The sequence below is a fragment of the Echinops telfairi genome, unplaced genomic scaffold (assembly GCF_000313985.2).
Source record: "Echinops telfairi isolate 266 unplaced genomic scaffold, ASM31398v2 ScPeMD7_2010;HRSCAF=2546, whole genome shotgun sequence".
In the NCBI taxonomy this organism is placed as follows: domain Eukaryota; kingdom Metazoa; phylum Chordata; class Mammalia; order Afrosoricida; family Tenrecidae; genus Echinops; species Echinops telfairi.
The window spans coordinates 12,307,794-12,324,933 of NW_022105908.1; the positions used below are offsets into that span (position 1 = coordinate 12,307,794).

The 17,140-nt window shown below is 38.3% G+C and overlaps 1 protein-coding gene across 1 annotated transcript in view; it reads right to left on the minus strand.

The window, feature by feature from the left end:
• The window catches only part of NRG3 (neuregulin 3), a 1,269,559-nt gene that overhangs the window by 154,857 nt on the left and 1,097,562 nt on the right, over positions 1-17,140 (minus strand). The window contains exon 4 of the mRNA XM_045293415.1: positions 10,825-10,851. Within this exon, the coding sequence (XP_045149350.1) occupies positions 10,825-10,851 (27 nt within the window). The remainder of the gene's footprint in view (positions 1-10,824; positions 10,852-17,140) is intronic.

A 17,140-nucleotide genomic window follows, 5' to 3' on the forward strand; every position in this document is an offset into this window, starting at 1 on the left:
TAGGAAACACCTTGCTACACTCAAAACATGAGCAGGTATGTGATCATGACAGGGAAAAACCCAATGCTTTACTGTTCATATATTTTCCCACTAATGTAATTTTCTATTTTCTTAAAACATATTACCAATATTCCCATGATTGTGCTTTGTCTTTCAAAACAATCTGTCACGATTACTCCCTTGGAATTCAGCAAAGCAGTTACCTTAGCTTGCTTGCTTGCTTGCTTTCTTAAATTGGAGCTTTGTGGCAGTGAGTTACTGGCGTGGCTTTTCAAAACCACCAGCTACTCTGCGGGAGAGAGATGAGACTCTACTCCCATAAGTATTCCTTGACTTGGGAACCCACTGGGGCAGTTCTACTCTGTCTTTTAGATCCCCTTGAGTCAGAACCAATTCAATAACTGAGTTTTTTCCTGTCGTTGTTATTCTTGTTATAGCATTCGGAGATGCCTTTTTTTTTTTTTAACCTAGAATTTAACTATGCCGGCATATCTCCTCGGAAATTCTTGTTTCAATTGGGCCTTTTTGGGGAAAGTACTCTACTGAATCGGAGACAGGTGCACTAAGAGAGCTTGTCTGCAGCTGGTCACTGATCACAGAGACTTGTTTAAATATGTTTCATGTAAAGAAACCCATGTATGTATGACTAGAACCCTGTAGCCACACTTGCTGACCGAACCTTGTATCATGACCGTTCCACTCTGGAAAAACTGGACCTTTGAAGCACCATGTGTAACATGGGCATAGGTATTTGTATTATGAATTTTCAGTTCTAAAATGAGATTACCATCTCAGAATTAGAGTCGTAGGTTTTGTAATCTTCTTTCTAAGGCTATTATACCAACATTCAAATACCTTAGAATTGGGAAAGGCAATCTTCCCTCTAATAGTACTTATTTTTGACCTATACTTTTTCTCACTAAAAGCTTCAGAAAGAATCACAGGCCAAAGATACAAATTCTGGGAAGAATGGTTGACGTGACCAGGCCTGTAGGTCCTCGCTTGCCATTTGTATTTGAAGCACAGATGACCGAGTGAGATTAATGAGCAAGGACTGGTGTTGCAATGGTGAACGTGCTAAATTCAACAGTTTAAATACACCAGTGGCTTTGAAGGAAAAAGACGCAGCCGTTGGCTTCCATACAGACTTACAGGGTTGAAAGCCCCGGGTGGAAGTTCTACTCTGTCCTACCAGGTTGCTTTGAGGTGCACTTGATTTGATGGCAGCAGATTGGGCTCGGTATCGGTGACATGTACTATGCTTATACCTGTCTTCCAGTAAGGAAACATAGACTCCTGGGTGTTAATATAACACAAGGTCACAAGAAAGCAATTAAAAGAAGAGTTCACATTTCAGGAGCTATGAATCATGAAATTGCTTTTTATGGACATAGATTGCCACTCTACAACACCTGAACAGCAAAAAGGGACAGGTCCATCGGTCTGACCCTCTAAGACTTCTACATTTAGCATTCATAATATTACATAATTTGTCTAAAGAAATATGAATTTAACCTCACGATGTGGGTAGATTTGGAGGATATGATGAATGAAGGTAGTCAATCACGAAAGGAAAAATATTGTATGAGAACAGTTGTATAAAAGAAAAAGAACAAGGTAAAGGATTTTTTTTTTATGATTACTGGGGAGGGAGGTGGGAGGAGGTGAGGAACAGGGAGTAAGGGGAAGCAACAAGCTAGAAGGTAGACAGGTGTTAGTTAAGCTGAAGAGGAAGACAATACTGTACAAGAGGAAGGAGAAAATTCACTGAGGATAAGCTATTGGGAGATTTGATAAGTTGAGAGAATTGAACATAAAAATGATGATCTGAAATGTAAATGCCCACCTAATTAACACTAAAAATGTTAAAGCCATGCAAACACAAATAAAAAGGAAAGAAATAATGAGTTTGATTGGGTGCTTATAAATTATACATACATATATATGTATGTATATATATATATGTGTGTGTATGTGTATACGTAACATTGAGGTAGATTGACATAATAACCAACAGATGAACTTGAACATGCAACTGATCATAAGAATGATGCAGGACTGGGTAAGTTTTATTCTATTGTATACAGGGTTTCCATGTGATCAACCAGACAGCATGTCTGCTAGGCTTCGGAATACATGTCCATTTTACACGCCACATGAATCTTACACATTATTCTTTCTCACAGCTACAGAAAAGAAAAATCATTTAACTACTGCTATGATTCTGCAGCACACTTCTAGCAAACAGCCACCTTTATTTCTTCTGGTAAGAGAAAAAAGCCTCATATTCTCACAAAAACATGCTTCTGACTAAAGCTAACAGCCTGGGTGTAATGGGGAAGTAAATTGGTGGCAAACAGATAGAGACCCAACTGTTATTACTTCATTAATATTGCCTTGAACTACCTCTTCTGCTAAGTTAAATGCTACTTTCTTTCTGAAAAGCTGATTAACTAAGTTAGTAGGTTATCATTTGTTTTCTGAAGCATCTGTATGTTAGGCACTAAGCTATTTCACTCACAATAAGAACTTGGCTTTAAAATCCTCTATCAATTGCTCTGACAGCTGGATCCATTGTGCCCAGAACCATGGAGCTTACAGGCTGCATTACGCTTGTTAAACAACCATAGCAGCCTAGAGACAATTGGGGAGCCGCTTAGTCTTACTTTTCTCTAATTCTCATCTTAGAACAGCACAGCTGTCCCTTGGGAGACACAGAATGCTCTTGTTCAAATCCCTCTGGCCTAGCTTCTCCATTCGTTCTGTTCATTTTCCTGTACTCTCCATATCCCCCTTTTCGAGGTTAGATTGTGAGTGAGAAATAGGTTTCTGGGGAGCCACTCCTCATGATACTCATGGTGTTACAGTTAGATAAAAGTGGCACACAGCTAGAGTTAAATTTGCGGTAAGCAGTGAATACATTTTCTGTTTTAAGTATGGGTATTTCCCTTCTAGCCCATAGAAAATAGATATCTGTTGTTGGTCTCAATTTCTAATTTAACCGGTGTCCTGAATTCTTATCAGCAAAATCTACCAAACTCATAGTCAAGGGCTCAGTTGGATGCATGTATGTTGGGTCAGTTTACTTGAAGCCCAGCACAATGGAAGTGGGGGGGGGGGTAACATGGGCTTTGGGGATTACCATCGTCGGTTGTACTAGTGGAGAACCATGGGATACCTTATTGTTCACACTCATTTTTATCTGGATTACAAATCATCTTTGAGATTCATTCCTTGGGCTCATTGTTTTAACAACGAGGAAAACGAGTTGGCTGGGCGTTTTGGAAAGATTAACCCTACATGCTTGGCACTCATGGCAGCCTCACCAGTCACACGTCCATTTTTCAGATGGCTTCTTTGGATACATACCAACATAATTATGTAAGCATGGTACCTAGCAGAATATGAAATAGCAGATAAACTGTGCCAGGACAGAAATCCAGTCCCTGATAATGGGGATATCTGATGCCACATATTTAAGATTCCTGATAACCCTAAAAGATTAAAGGAGACAATGCACGTGCTGACCATGGCCCGACATTACAAAAGAGTTCAAGTTTATTCCCTTTTCTCCACTTTTGATAACAAATGAGTGCTTGAAAATTTTCTCAAATAAATATATAAGGTGGGATCAACTCAACACCCTTGAGTTTGGTATCTGGTTCCTATAGGCAACGTGCTTTCAACAGTGTACAAACTTCTGCTTAACATATGCTTCTCCTTTTTAAGATAGTGGATCCTGAAAAGTTAATAGACACTTAGAATGTCCTGGGAAATGGCCATAATTCTGTACCTCAATGACCTCTGCTTTCTACGGTGTAAACAAATAACATGCAGGGAAGGGGAGACCATTAATATTCAAACCCCATTTTCAGAACACCCTTTTATACATAAAGTTAGACCTTCAATAATACATGTATCAGAAACCTCCACAAGCGAATCCACCTATTTCTTCTGGTCAGAACAAAAAGCCTCCTATTGCCATTAACAAACAAACATGCTTTAAAGGGACAACAGTTAAAACAGCTGGCTTCGATTGAGGCGTCCGGAGGGGTATGCCATATGCTTATGTACTTTGGATTCTAACAACAGCCTGTTGTTAGCCTGTGAGTTTGGCAATGGTTGCAAACATTCAAATATTTCCTCCTTAATCCTATTGAAAACTATTTTTTACCCAAAGGTCAGTTGAAGCCTGTCTTGTCCATGGCTCTGCTAATTGGACCTTTCTCCCATGGCTTTTCTAGGTATTTTGTTTGTTTGTTTGTTTGTTTGTTTGTTTTTGCCTCTCCCTGTGAGATATCCAGGCTAGGTTTGTCTGTTGCTACTATCTGGAGACCTCTGGAAAGCTAAGGTTGTTCCTTTATTTAACAATCTAACACCCATAGTGCCTTGCGGGGGCTGTTTCAAGTGAAGTCTTTAAGCTGGCCCCTGAGCTTTGCTGTTCCACCCATGCCTTCAAGCAACCTCAAAACAGTTTCTGTCAAAGGAATTTCAGGATAATATGGTCGTCTCCCCAGCCTGATAATAATCCACGCACAATAAGAGAAAATAAAACTTTCTTCAGAGGGCATAAGTCCCCCTGGTGTTGCAACGGGTTAAGTGCTGGGCTGCTCACTGGTTGGTTGGGGTTTCAGCCCCCCAGCCATTCTGCTCATGAAAGATGAGGCGGGCGTTCAGTAAAGATGTGCACACTCAGACACCGTATGCTACATACAGTTTAACCATAGTGATCCCATGGGTCTGAACCAACCTGCTGGCAGGGGCTCCAAGGGAAGACACTGTAGGGCTGTACAACCAGGCAGCAGAGTTCTAGCGCCTAGTGTTGTCCACCTGGGAGGATTTCAAATTCTATTTATCTTATGAATATTTTGTATGAAGTAGTTGTTTAGAAAACCTTTACCTGACTTATTGTTAAAAACACAACAATATACCATCCTTTTGGCACTACAACTAACCCGAAATCAGATCTGTCTTCCATGGTGTATTTGAACTAGCAACCTCTGGTTCACACCATAATCGTTTAATCATGGCAGCACTATGATTCCTTCCTTTCAGCACTACAGTATTCATGTATCGGTTTACAAGTATGTCCCATTTACAAAATTGTGAACTTCTTCAGAACCTCTGCCTTATTCAAGTTAGTACAGGGCTCCATAAGGGGTCCGTACATTCTAACTGGACGAGCCGCTGGGAGGTTACAGACACGAGACTGAGTCCTTACGAGACAAAAAGGATCGTCTTCCCTTGGCTGCACCTTCATAGCACATCCTCCATCAGATGAAAGTGCCCAAACAAAGACCTATTCATTTTCTTAATCTCTTAAGGAATTACTTCATTATAATTCTTTTGTGTGTGTGTGTGTGTGTGTGTATGTGTGTCATTTCTGTCACATTCCAGAAGATCTTAGAATTTACCACCAACCCATTTAAGCTTATCAAGATATCAGTATGATAAATTTCATACTGATCAAGATCATAGATCATTTGTAAGAGTATGATCTCACAATCCTCAAATCTAGTCCTTTCTCACGTATAAATTTTTTCCATCTGATAAAGTAGAAATCAATTATGGCTGTAGAAATTCACATTTTATAGGTACGTAAGCTATGCACTTATTTATTCGAGTAATAACTAACTTCCTCCCACTTGTACTCATATATATTATTTACATAGAAACCCAATCTAAAAATATAGCTGCTTTAAAAGTAATCATAGTATTCCTCTAGCAAAAATTAATAGTCATCTCTTAGCGTACAATTGATAACTATTATTTCCAATAGTTCACAAATGATGCTTTTCTCAGTGTCTGCTAACACAATTTTATTAACTGACTCAGAATCCAATCACAAAGGAACAAATCAAGTCAAACTGTCTTTATTTTCCTTAATTATTCTTATTGAAGTTGATAGCCTCTTTGCAGCCTCCCTTGGGTTCTCTAGAAAGCTCAAACCAAAGCCGAACTCGCTGCCATCAAGCACAGGCTGACTCTCAGCACCCTTTTGTGTGTTGTAACTGTTTACATGTTTACAAGAGTAGGAAGCTCAGTCTTTCTCCTGGGGAGCGGCTGGTGGTTTTGAATTGCCAACCGCATGGATCACAACCCATTGCATAACCACTACTCCGCTAGGGTTCCTGGTGAGCTCATTAAAAAAAAAGGAATTCACAAGATATCCTAATACGGAAACAACACAGAGTTAGTAAGAGTTTTGTATGCTAGAATTTTATATTCTTCCCATTATCGAACCTTTGTATCTTGGGGGTGCAAATCTGCAGGAGTCTACCTACAGATTGTGGACTTGTGAGCCCCATACAAATGTATGAGCCAATTGCTAGAAGTAAATCTTGCTGTCTGTCTGTCTATCAATCTATGTCTTACTGTGGCAGTTATAGTCTCCGGTCAACTTGAGCAAGAGGGTGGAGTCTAGCCTTTCAATAAGGTAAGAGCTTGATGACTTAATTTCAAGGCGTGGCAGAGAGAAATAACTCACCGGAGGCCAGAACCTCTGTCTCTGTCTCTGCTTTCCTGCTGCTGAGACCCTCAGAGAGCTGGAGGAGACATGTATAGAACAGTCTCTGCTTGAGATCCTTCTACTGCCACTGGATCCACAAGACCTTCTACCCACAGGCCTGTGACCTTCCTGCATTTGGCATCATTGCTTGTGCTGTGTGATTCTAAAGAGGAATTTATGGACTAATATCAGACATAGGGGCTAATATCAGACTTATGGACTTGATCTGGACTGGGCAGGGATGTTTTTTCAACATACAATTGCTCTTTTACATAAAGCGTATTCTTATACACATATGAGTGTCTATGAATTTGTTTCTCTAGTCAACCTGGACTAACACACTTATGACTGAGACAGAGCCTATGTCTGTATTTCTGCTTCGCAGCTAACTTACCACCCAAGAGGCTATATTGCTAGGATAATGTAACTTTCGCTAGGAGGAACTTTTCCTCAGAATTTGATATATTCCATCCAAGTGATATTTGGGGATCAGGAATGTGTATGATTGTTGAGTTCATTGAACAGTGTATTCACTAAATTTATTAACCTATTCACCATTACCAGTGATCCTTTCTTGGTACCATTATTTATGTGCATACTACTTAACCATTCTATTTCTGAGTCCTTGCCCAACCGTTTACCCCCAAGGCAATCCTAACTGCTGGAATAAAGCTTCACGGGTTCAGGAGTCTTTCCCTGCATGACTTGCTAGCTGTAACTTGATTCTGATGAAAACACCTAAATTAACCTTAGTCTTGAGATTTATATAGGTCTACCACAGTATAAGTCTTTTTTCGTTGTTGTTGAACCAGAAATAAATTTCATTAAAAAAGTTCTAAGACAGACCTCTTAATACATATCTTGATTATTAGACAATAAGTTACCAATGGAGGTCTTCATGGAAGGCCTAGGAAAATAAAGGATGTTTCCTTTCTTTTAATTGTGAGAAATTGCATTGTGGAACACATTTGGATTCCTAGCACTGTGGTCCGGAAGATTGCGGGATCAGTCATGTGTTGCTTCCTCTCTCTGATTTTATTCTAAACATAGAGTTGCGGGAGCCCATAGGGTCCGAAGGAGCCCTGGTCGACTAGTGGGTAGGTGTTGAATGCTAACCGCACGGTCAGGCACTTTGAAACCACCAGCCTTTGCTTGGGAGAAAGATGACAGAGACTTTCTGTTCCCCCATAGGGACATTTCTCCCCTGGCCTATAGGTTGGCTAGGAGTTGGCATTGCCTCAGGACAGTGAGTTCTTTGTTTCGGTAGCTTCCAAATTCGAAATTACCTTAGTGCATGCAACAAGTGCGTTAGACAACTAGGTTCAAGGCCCATGTTACTCAAAATATTTGCTGCTGCTCAGGCAGCCTCGCCTTGTATCCCTGCTGTCACCATTGCACGGGAACAGAGTCTCCCCAACAAAGAAGTCATACTCTACTGCACAGCCCTGGAGGTTCTCTTCTGGGAATCTCAGTGTATGATTCGTTTTCCACCCGTGTTCCACTGCTTTTACCTCCCACTTGCCTCTTAGAAATGTCTCACCCACATCCATCCATCCTCTCTACATTTTTAATCTTATTTCTGAATTCTTTCTTTTTCTCCTATTTTAACTGAAGCCCAGACATCACCTGAGGGGGTCCAAGATTTCTCTACTTCTCTCAAAAACGGCCTATGTTTTGTCACATCTGTTCTCCTGGCTCCTTCATTATATATTCTCTTCCCTCTTGTGATATAGTCCTGTTCCTTTAAAGCTTATACAGAGATTACTGATGATATTTATGTTATTGTTCCCTGGCATCACTAAGGTTTGATTTCCCAGCATCTTTTGCAGGAAGACAGGGTCACATGAAGGAATCCACCCAACAGGGTCTGAATAGAAAGTGATGCGAGCCCCCGGGGGCCAAGGCTTTCAAGAAGTAACTAATTATATACTGTGTTCTTTCACTTCATCTGTGGCCTAGATTCAGATGACAAGAAATCCTAAGTGATAGTGGAACGGCAGGACAAAATTATCCTGGATCTCTTATTTACTACTTTGATGAACACCAGCTTGTTGCTGACAAGGACCGCCTATCTTACACAAGAACTAAATAGTATAAAAAACCATATTGCTACTATAATAGAGACTATAGTAATTTGAGCTCTATTTGTGCATGGAGCTGGTACTGCACTTGAATGTGATCTATTATATTGCATCTCACAAACTGGAAAAATTGGCATGGGACATATTTTCCTCTTTATCCCACCTCTACCATCATCCCAAATAGCTTCATATTCATTTAGAGAAACTACATAAAAGTATAGCTTTCCAGATCTGGGTCATTTTTCTTCAAATTATTTCCTTCTCTATTCCAATTAATTCACTCATTCTCACGTGTATACTTTGAGATGGTCAACCTTATGACTATTCCAGCTATAACATTAGTATCAATAAATCAATCATGTGATTGTAATCTCTTCTTCTCACCAGCTTGTTCAAGAACTGAGTTTCTGGCAACTGTTCTCTGGTTTCATTGATATAGCTAACATATATTAAATTTCTTCTTCCTCTAGTTTACATTTCATGGGGCATCATTTAAATACGATTTGATCCTCCCTTTGCCTTGTTGAGCTTATTCATTCCAAATAAACTCACTGCCATCCAGCTGACTCCCATCCATGGTGGAAGGACTCATGGTCATAGCACAAGGTGGAACTGTCCCATGTGACTTTCTATGACTGTAACTCTTTATAGACCAGAAAGCTTCATCTTCCTCCTAAGGAGCAGCTCCTGGTTTCAAACTGCCCACCTTGTGGTAAGCAGTCCAGCACATTACCATGGTGACACCAGAACTCCTTAACTTATTCATTATCTAAAACAGACCACACCCTTCAGGAATGTAACTAGATGCTTTCTGTCTACTCTGATACCCAGATATTATAGCACTCGTGAATAATATCACATTCCAGAAAAGACCGATTAGAGTAAAAATATATAACCACTAACCTCTAATTGACATTTATATCTCAGAGTAACACAACATACAGCTTGACATCTCTCACATATATTAAAGCTATCCTACAAAGTCAGTATTTATGCATCTAATAGAAGGTCACTGTGAGTCTGAGTGGGTGATGGCAGTAAGGTGCATTATTTTTTTGCAACCTAGTAAGTATCACCCCTGTTCTTCTTTCATTATTTTTTCTCAGTAAATAGACCCACCCCTTATCCAAATATGAAAACAATAAGCCTTGTGATCATGCTTAGCAATTTCCCTCTTCCACTCTTCAATATCCACCTTTCTCCAAGAGTTATAATTGCTTTCTAGATAGAAATTCACTTTTTTCCCAGTCCAAAGTAATATCATTTTACCAGGAGTAAGTCTTAAGAAATTTTAATCTTTATATTTATTAGTTTTATGTTTTGATTATATCAGTAGCCTTCCTAAACTTTAAGCTATAACACACTAAGTGTTCTATCCATTTTCAGGAACCATTTTATCTCTAGTACCTTTATTCTCTTTATTTATAAGTGAGCATTCAATTAATGATTGCTTAATTAATTGTTGAATAAATGCAAATATGCTTATAAGTATTAGCATATTAAACATAGGCAGATATTAATCAAGTTGTGTTTAAGCTTCAGTCTTTTTGATTTCACTAACTCTGTCAAAACATATAGTGTTTTTTTTCATAATTCTTACAATTTAGACCAATTCTTAATTATTTACAATTCTTCAGGCTTTTATATTGTTATACTATGGAAGACATTCTAATGCTTTTAAAAGCTCGATGCAAATATTTATATGGAAATGGTTTAATCTTATCACTGAAAATGTTTATTTATACTCCCACTCCAAGTTAAGATAGATACTAAGATGAATCTAAATACCATGTAAAAACAAAAAGAACTATAGAAAGAAATAAGAAAAAGTGGCATTTTTTATCATCTCCATTTTTTCTGTCATTTTTAAATGTTTACCACATTGAAGGCATTGTGCTAAGCAACTGATATGTGTCACAACATAGAGAAGAGATATGGTAATGACTCCTGTTTTACTGCTAAAGAAAATTGATGATTGGAGAAATCAAATAGAGCCTGCAGCAAATTCAGCTTCTTTGTGATTCCAAAACAACATGCATCATTAAATTGTCTTCCTAATAATTATTTCAATTTGAGTCATCACATCATGAAAAATCAACAAAAACACTTTGATATTACTAATAGCATTTGATAATGAAACATGTTTTCTTTAATCAAATGAGGAAAGAGAGCACTATGCAGATTATAAAACTTAACTGTGCCAGGAAATATGAAGAGTAATTTATTTAGTCTTACCCATGAATTCGATCCCCAAATGGTCTGCTACACCAAAGTTAGCATGTAAGAAATGGAAAAAAGCAAAAAGGTTAGAAAAATCTTCACAGAATTTCAATTATTAAGACTGACCTCCTTAGGCAAGTAATAAATCTTAATTTTAACTACCATTCTTACTAGAAAAACGTAATTTGTTTATTGCAAGAAATAAACAAAATAAAATATGAGATATTGTGAACTCTAATCAGTGTTTTCAAAATTCTATAGCTTGGAATTTTAGATAGAATAAATATGCATAAATGATTAACTTTGCTAAGTTTAATTTTTGAACAGGGAAGAGAAAAAGCTGATACTTGTACAAAGGAGACTTGTTACGAATATTATTTCAAGAAAAGTAAAAAAACACATTTTTAAAATTCCCTTTAAAATTATGGTACCTATATATCTAACCATTGCTCATTTTAACATTTTCGACATGCACAACCTAGTGGAATTAATTACATTCATTATGTTGTTGAATAATCATCATCTGTATTCAAATTTTTTCATCACCATTAACAAAAGCTTGATGTCTCTTAATTAATGAGTTTCTCTCACTCCCACACCTGCAGCTACTAACCACGGATCAACACTTGTCTTTCTACATGACTTATTTAAATGAGTTCATACAATGTGTCCTTTTGTGACCTATGTTTTGCACTCAGCTTCCGGTTTGCAAGATTAATGCATGTGGTAGCTTGTCTCAAGGCTTCATTCCTCTTTAAAGGCAAGCAATATTCCTTTGCATGTGTTTACAACACCTTGCTTATCTCTTCATCTATTGGTGGCTTTTGGGGCTAATGCTGCAGAGGACATTGCTATCTATTTATATGGAAATTGCACTCAATTTCAGAAGAAATTCACGTCCAGTCATAACTCGAACAATGTCTTCGGCTGCTGGCAACACTAAACCCTCAGCAATGGGGTGAGGTTTCACAGCTCTGGCGGTACTGAATGCCACCAAATAGGAAACTTCAATGGCTGCTACGTTTTGCTTGTGGTACTTGCCACCAGTGTCAAGTGTGGCTTTCGTGAGTCCATCAGCTTTGCTTCTAAAATAGTTGGGATCCTGGACGGCAAAGCTTGGATGCTTGCCATCAAAATGGCCTTTTAGTTTGTTTGGCTTCATAGATTCGGATGATAGAACTTCACAGTAGATAACACATTGCGGTTTCTCAATTCCTGCTGTAATTATTGAGGGAAAACCATACTGTAAAACATTCTCACTATATTTTCTTTTCTTAACGTTCTTTTCTACATGATCCATTGTCATGGGATGGTTTGCTAGTGAAAACAATATACAACAATAGCTTTAATAATACAAAAGATGATACATGGTGTGGTTCAGTCAATAAAGTTCATTAAAGTTTCCTATGGTTTACCCTTGGGTTGTTTTTTTCACATACCTGTTACTATCACAAGGGGGCAGTATTCACATCAACCACAGCTGAATATAAAAAGACCAATCAGCATCCAGATTAAGTTCCCATAGTACAGATTTTTTTTTTTTGCAATAGTTGATGATTTTACAGTACATTTTACATTTATCCAGTAATTATAATTCATGAAGTGTCGTTTTACCTTCAATATTGCTGTTTTCAACACAGTAGCTGCTCTCTACACATGTGTGACTGGTCCACATAAGTACATATGGCGCCAACCCTGGCGCATACACCTGTATTTGTATGGGCTGTATGTGATGGGGTTGGTGCAATGATGTCATCACGCTGGGTACTTGTATGTGGGCGTATCTGCATGTGGACAGGCCCTCTGGAGATGGATAGAGGAGCGATTTCTCAGTTCCTAAGACCATTGGAAATATGTGTTTTCTGATGGTCTTAGGTGACCCTTGTGAAAGGGTCATTTGACACCCCCCCCCAAAAGGGGTTGCTATCCCCAGGTTGAGAACCACTTGTCTAGACATTCAATCTCTTAGAGATCAGATTATTTTAAAAGTGCTTTTTTTGGACCTTTATATATTCCTTATTTCATTCACTTTTTTTCTAATACATGACATTATTTTAATCATTTGTTATAGCGATATGCTTTACAATAGTAATAACTTGGAAAATATTGTGAAAATAGCACTTATCTATAAGAATAATGGTAGCTTTGAGCAAGTTAAAACCTAGATCTCCTTCTATTTTAAAAAAATGGAGATTATAATAAAAACTTGACTTACTGTTAGAAGAATTAAAATCAACCAAATATATATATATATGAAACTTTTGTTATTATATATATTTATCTACTTAGAATGATAAATTTTCATACAGTAAAACACAGCAAATTACAATTTATAATAAATAAGTAAACTGCCATTTTTTGCTGCCAAAAATCCCCCACCATAATTACTGGGCTCCCTCCTTTTTATCAGTCTAGGAAGTATATAAGTTTCTTAGAAAACATGCATCTTATCATCTTGAATAGTTCAGTGTTGTTCCTCATTATAAATATTTGCACTGACTAGAAACTGTTTTAAGCATGAGACATATACTTAAATAAGAAAGCTGATAAACATGGTTTTTTGTTTGTTTGTGTGTTTTAAGAGGTGATGAACTGCTTCCTTTAGATGACATTGGCTGTCTGCTTGCTCTGGGCTGATACGCATTATGATAGGTCTGGGGTTTTCTTTTATGAAGAGCCAGGATGGTTACTCTCAGGTAGATCTTAAATCAGTGAGAGTCCAACATGAAGTCCATGTAAAAACTTGAGAGCATCTTGAGCTCATGACTTATGGCAGAGATACTAATTACAATTCAAAAATTACCCAAATCCTGAAATGTGCAAGTATCAATCTTAAAGAAAAGAATTGCTATTTTTATTCTTCAGAATAACAATAAAGCTACATCTAATTATTAGCGTTCCCTCTCTCAGAAATACCATCAAGTAAGGTGGCATTTATATTCTTAAATTTTATAGAAAAATATGTATGATTTTTATGAGTCACTCCTGAAAACTGACATCCCCAAACATACAATTGTAAAATCAGATCTTATTTTAAATTGTCCAATGTTACATTTCTTGAGTACATTTTTATACACACACCCATATACATACACATTCACAAATCTCCATCATGTTATTAAATAGTTAAACACCCAGATTGTTATTACAGGCTTGCAGATGCTCACAGATAGATTGGTTCATACAGGATCAATGAATGTCCATGAAGAATAGATGTGGAAAAAAAGAAATTAGTTTATTTCAAAAGTGCAGAAACCTCAATAATTTTCAAAACCCAACACTGGCTAATTCTCTGAGTAAACAGCCATCCTGGGTATATTCAGGTCTTAATGAAAACAGACATAGGGGTGAGATAAAAATCACTTATTAAGTAATTTTCTTTATTCACTAGGTGTCAAGAGCTGTTTAGTCATGGAGAGCCACAGGGACCACCTAGCTTCAGCAAAACCAGTTTGATTTCTCCTCTGGCACATATTTATTCCATTTCATTTTCACTTTTTTGGAATCTACATTAAATTATTTTTTTATGCAAGTGAAATTCATAGAACATACAATTAACTGTTTTAAAATGAGCAATTCAGTTGCATTTGGCATATCCTCAATAGTGTAATCTTCACTTTTATCTAGTGCCAAAATGCATACATTAACCCTCAAAATCATCTACACCCATTAAACAGTTATGTGCCATTCCCCCTTTTCCCAGACTTCCTTACATTGGCTTGTGTATGTAAAAATGCTATTTCCTGTGAAATATTTCCATCTTTTCTTGATAGAGAAGTGTGTTACATGTCATGCAACTGCCTGTCTGTCCGTTGGCTGTCCTGTGATGGTTTCTGATACCTTGCACATTGCTGTGATGCTGGAAGCTGTGCTACTGCTATTTCAAGTACCAGAAGGATCATCGTGTTGGAAAGATTTCAAATGCTTTTCCAGACGAACCTAAGGACAAAGGCCTAGTGATCTACTCCATCAGCAAATGAAAACCCCATGGATCACAACAGAATGTTACCTGATCGAGTGCTGGGGGTTGCTTTGCTTGGTTTGGGGTTGCCCACCACCGGTTTCGGCATCCCAATGATCATGTGGGATGTGTGGGGCTTAACAACATCTTATTCTGTTACACATAGGGGTGGCAGGAGTCCAAGCTATCTCCACAGCACCGTGAACGTGTGATGAGTACTTAAGAGAACAAACACGTGATGAGCACTTATAGGTGTCAGAGACGGTTTTAAATATTATTTCACTGCAAATTACAAGAATGGTTAATCATCCTCATTTTACATAAGAGATGGAGGCACAGAGAACTGATTTCATTTTTTCCAAAGCACATTGCCTTCTAATAGAGTGGGAACAAATTGAGATAGGCAGCTTGACTTATAGAGAGAAGTCCTACTCACATTTTACACAGGTCCTGTCTATGAAGATAAAGCGAATTTTTGGAAAACCACAGGGACGGAGATTTCCAGGGAGGAGTCATTTGCCTACTTCAGTGAACAAATTGCTCTGAAGCCTCCTCAGGCGGTGTGTAGGCACCAATTATTTACTTGCTCACCCAACGTTTATTGATGAAATGATGACGCCAAGGGGGGGGCATGTGCAGAGAAAGACAATTATTCCAAGGCCCAAAGAAATCAAATTAGCAAATTCTAATGGTTGTTCTTCATTTACCATAGAGATATCTTGATGGTCATGCTGGCCTTGTTGAAATTATTGACTTGTCCATACAACAAGTCATATTTAAAAAATTGTTTTGTCTTAACATGTGCCAAACATTGAAGCAAGTGATCCTGCATTTGGCAACGATATTAAAATGTCAAGGCTATGTAGGTTATTGGAATACACAATAAGTGTCAAAAGTTTCAAACAACAATAACCACCTTAGTTCCGGCCACATAGTACTATGAGCTCGCATATAGATCTAAGAGATATGAGCATTTTCTCTCATGATTTAATTGAAATTATGTTTATGATGGGAATTTAAGATCCATATGTCAATGATTTTTTGTGAGTGACCAATGCAAACTCTTTTGTTTCTATGCTGCCAGATTAATGGGGGCTATTGACTATGCCCCCCCAAATGGGCAGACTGAGGAAGGGCAGCTCAAGCAAGCTTAGACTTGACTTCAAACTAATCAATTCAAACTTGACTTCCAAACAGATCAATTTATTACCCAACCTGTAAGAAGGAACTCACTACATTCTAGCACTTGAACAAAGCTACTCGTATGTCCCTGCAGAAAGACATCCGGTTGGGTGAAGTGGAGGGGAGGCAATAAAAAGAGGAAGGCCTTCAACAAGATGCATTGACACAGTGTCTGCATCAATGGGCTCGGGCATAAGACCATGTGCAGTGTTTCGTTCTGTTGTGTACAGGGTCACGATGGGGCCCAGGTGACTCGATGGCTCTTAACACCACCAACTCGTAGGCTGGTGTCAGTTCATGTCCTGTGTTAAACCAATGAAGAGGCAATTCTGTCATAGGATATTTCAAGCTACAATTAGCTGATCCTTTGTTTACTGGGACTGAAAAAACCGTGTCATATGAAAATGGTATTTTGAGTTTTAAATAGTTAAAATACTGTCCTAAAATTGATAGGACTTTCACTGCCGGAAACCTCACGTATCGAGGTCCTCTGAGTGGCGGTTGAGTACGCAGCATTTGCCACGGTGCTGTGAACAATCAGCTTGTTCCCCCTTTCTTTTGTGTGTGAATCGGGATTTCTGTATGCACACCAGGAAACAATCATCCACTAAATTAATAACTCGTCAGTGATGGATGACTTACCTGAATCACTGAAGCGAAAACTGACACTTTGAGATTCTACCTCCAGATCCTTGTCAAATGACTTGTCACCGGTGACAGGACAGAGAGGGATGAACCCATCCCATCTGATATGACAACATTGAATTTATGAAGAGGATCCGTGAAGAATGTCGAATCTACTGTGGACCACTAGAAGCACAAGTTACTCCTCAATGACAGGAACGGAATGTTCCTTAGAAATGAGGATAACGGCATGTTTGTCTTGCTGATTTGGAACCCATCATCTGGACAGACCAATCACTAGAAAAGGACATTGGGTTGGGTAAAATAGAAGATTCCTGAAAATAAGGAACCCTCTCAATGAAGCAGATTGGTACAATCACTGCGGGGGTGGGGGGTGGGGGGTGGGGTGAGCTCAACTATATCAAAAATCAGGATGAACGTGCAGGACCGGGCAGTTTCATCTGGAGTTAACCCGATGTCAACTAATAACAAAAACTTTCACTTGGGTGGAAACGATCATTGTACCACGAAGCATTTTTTTAAATGCAGAGGGGTCGTGAGTTT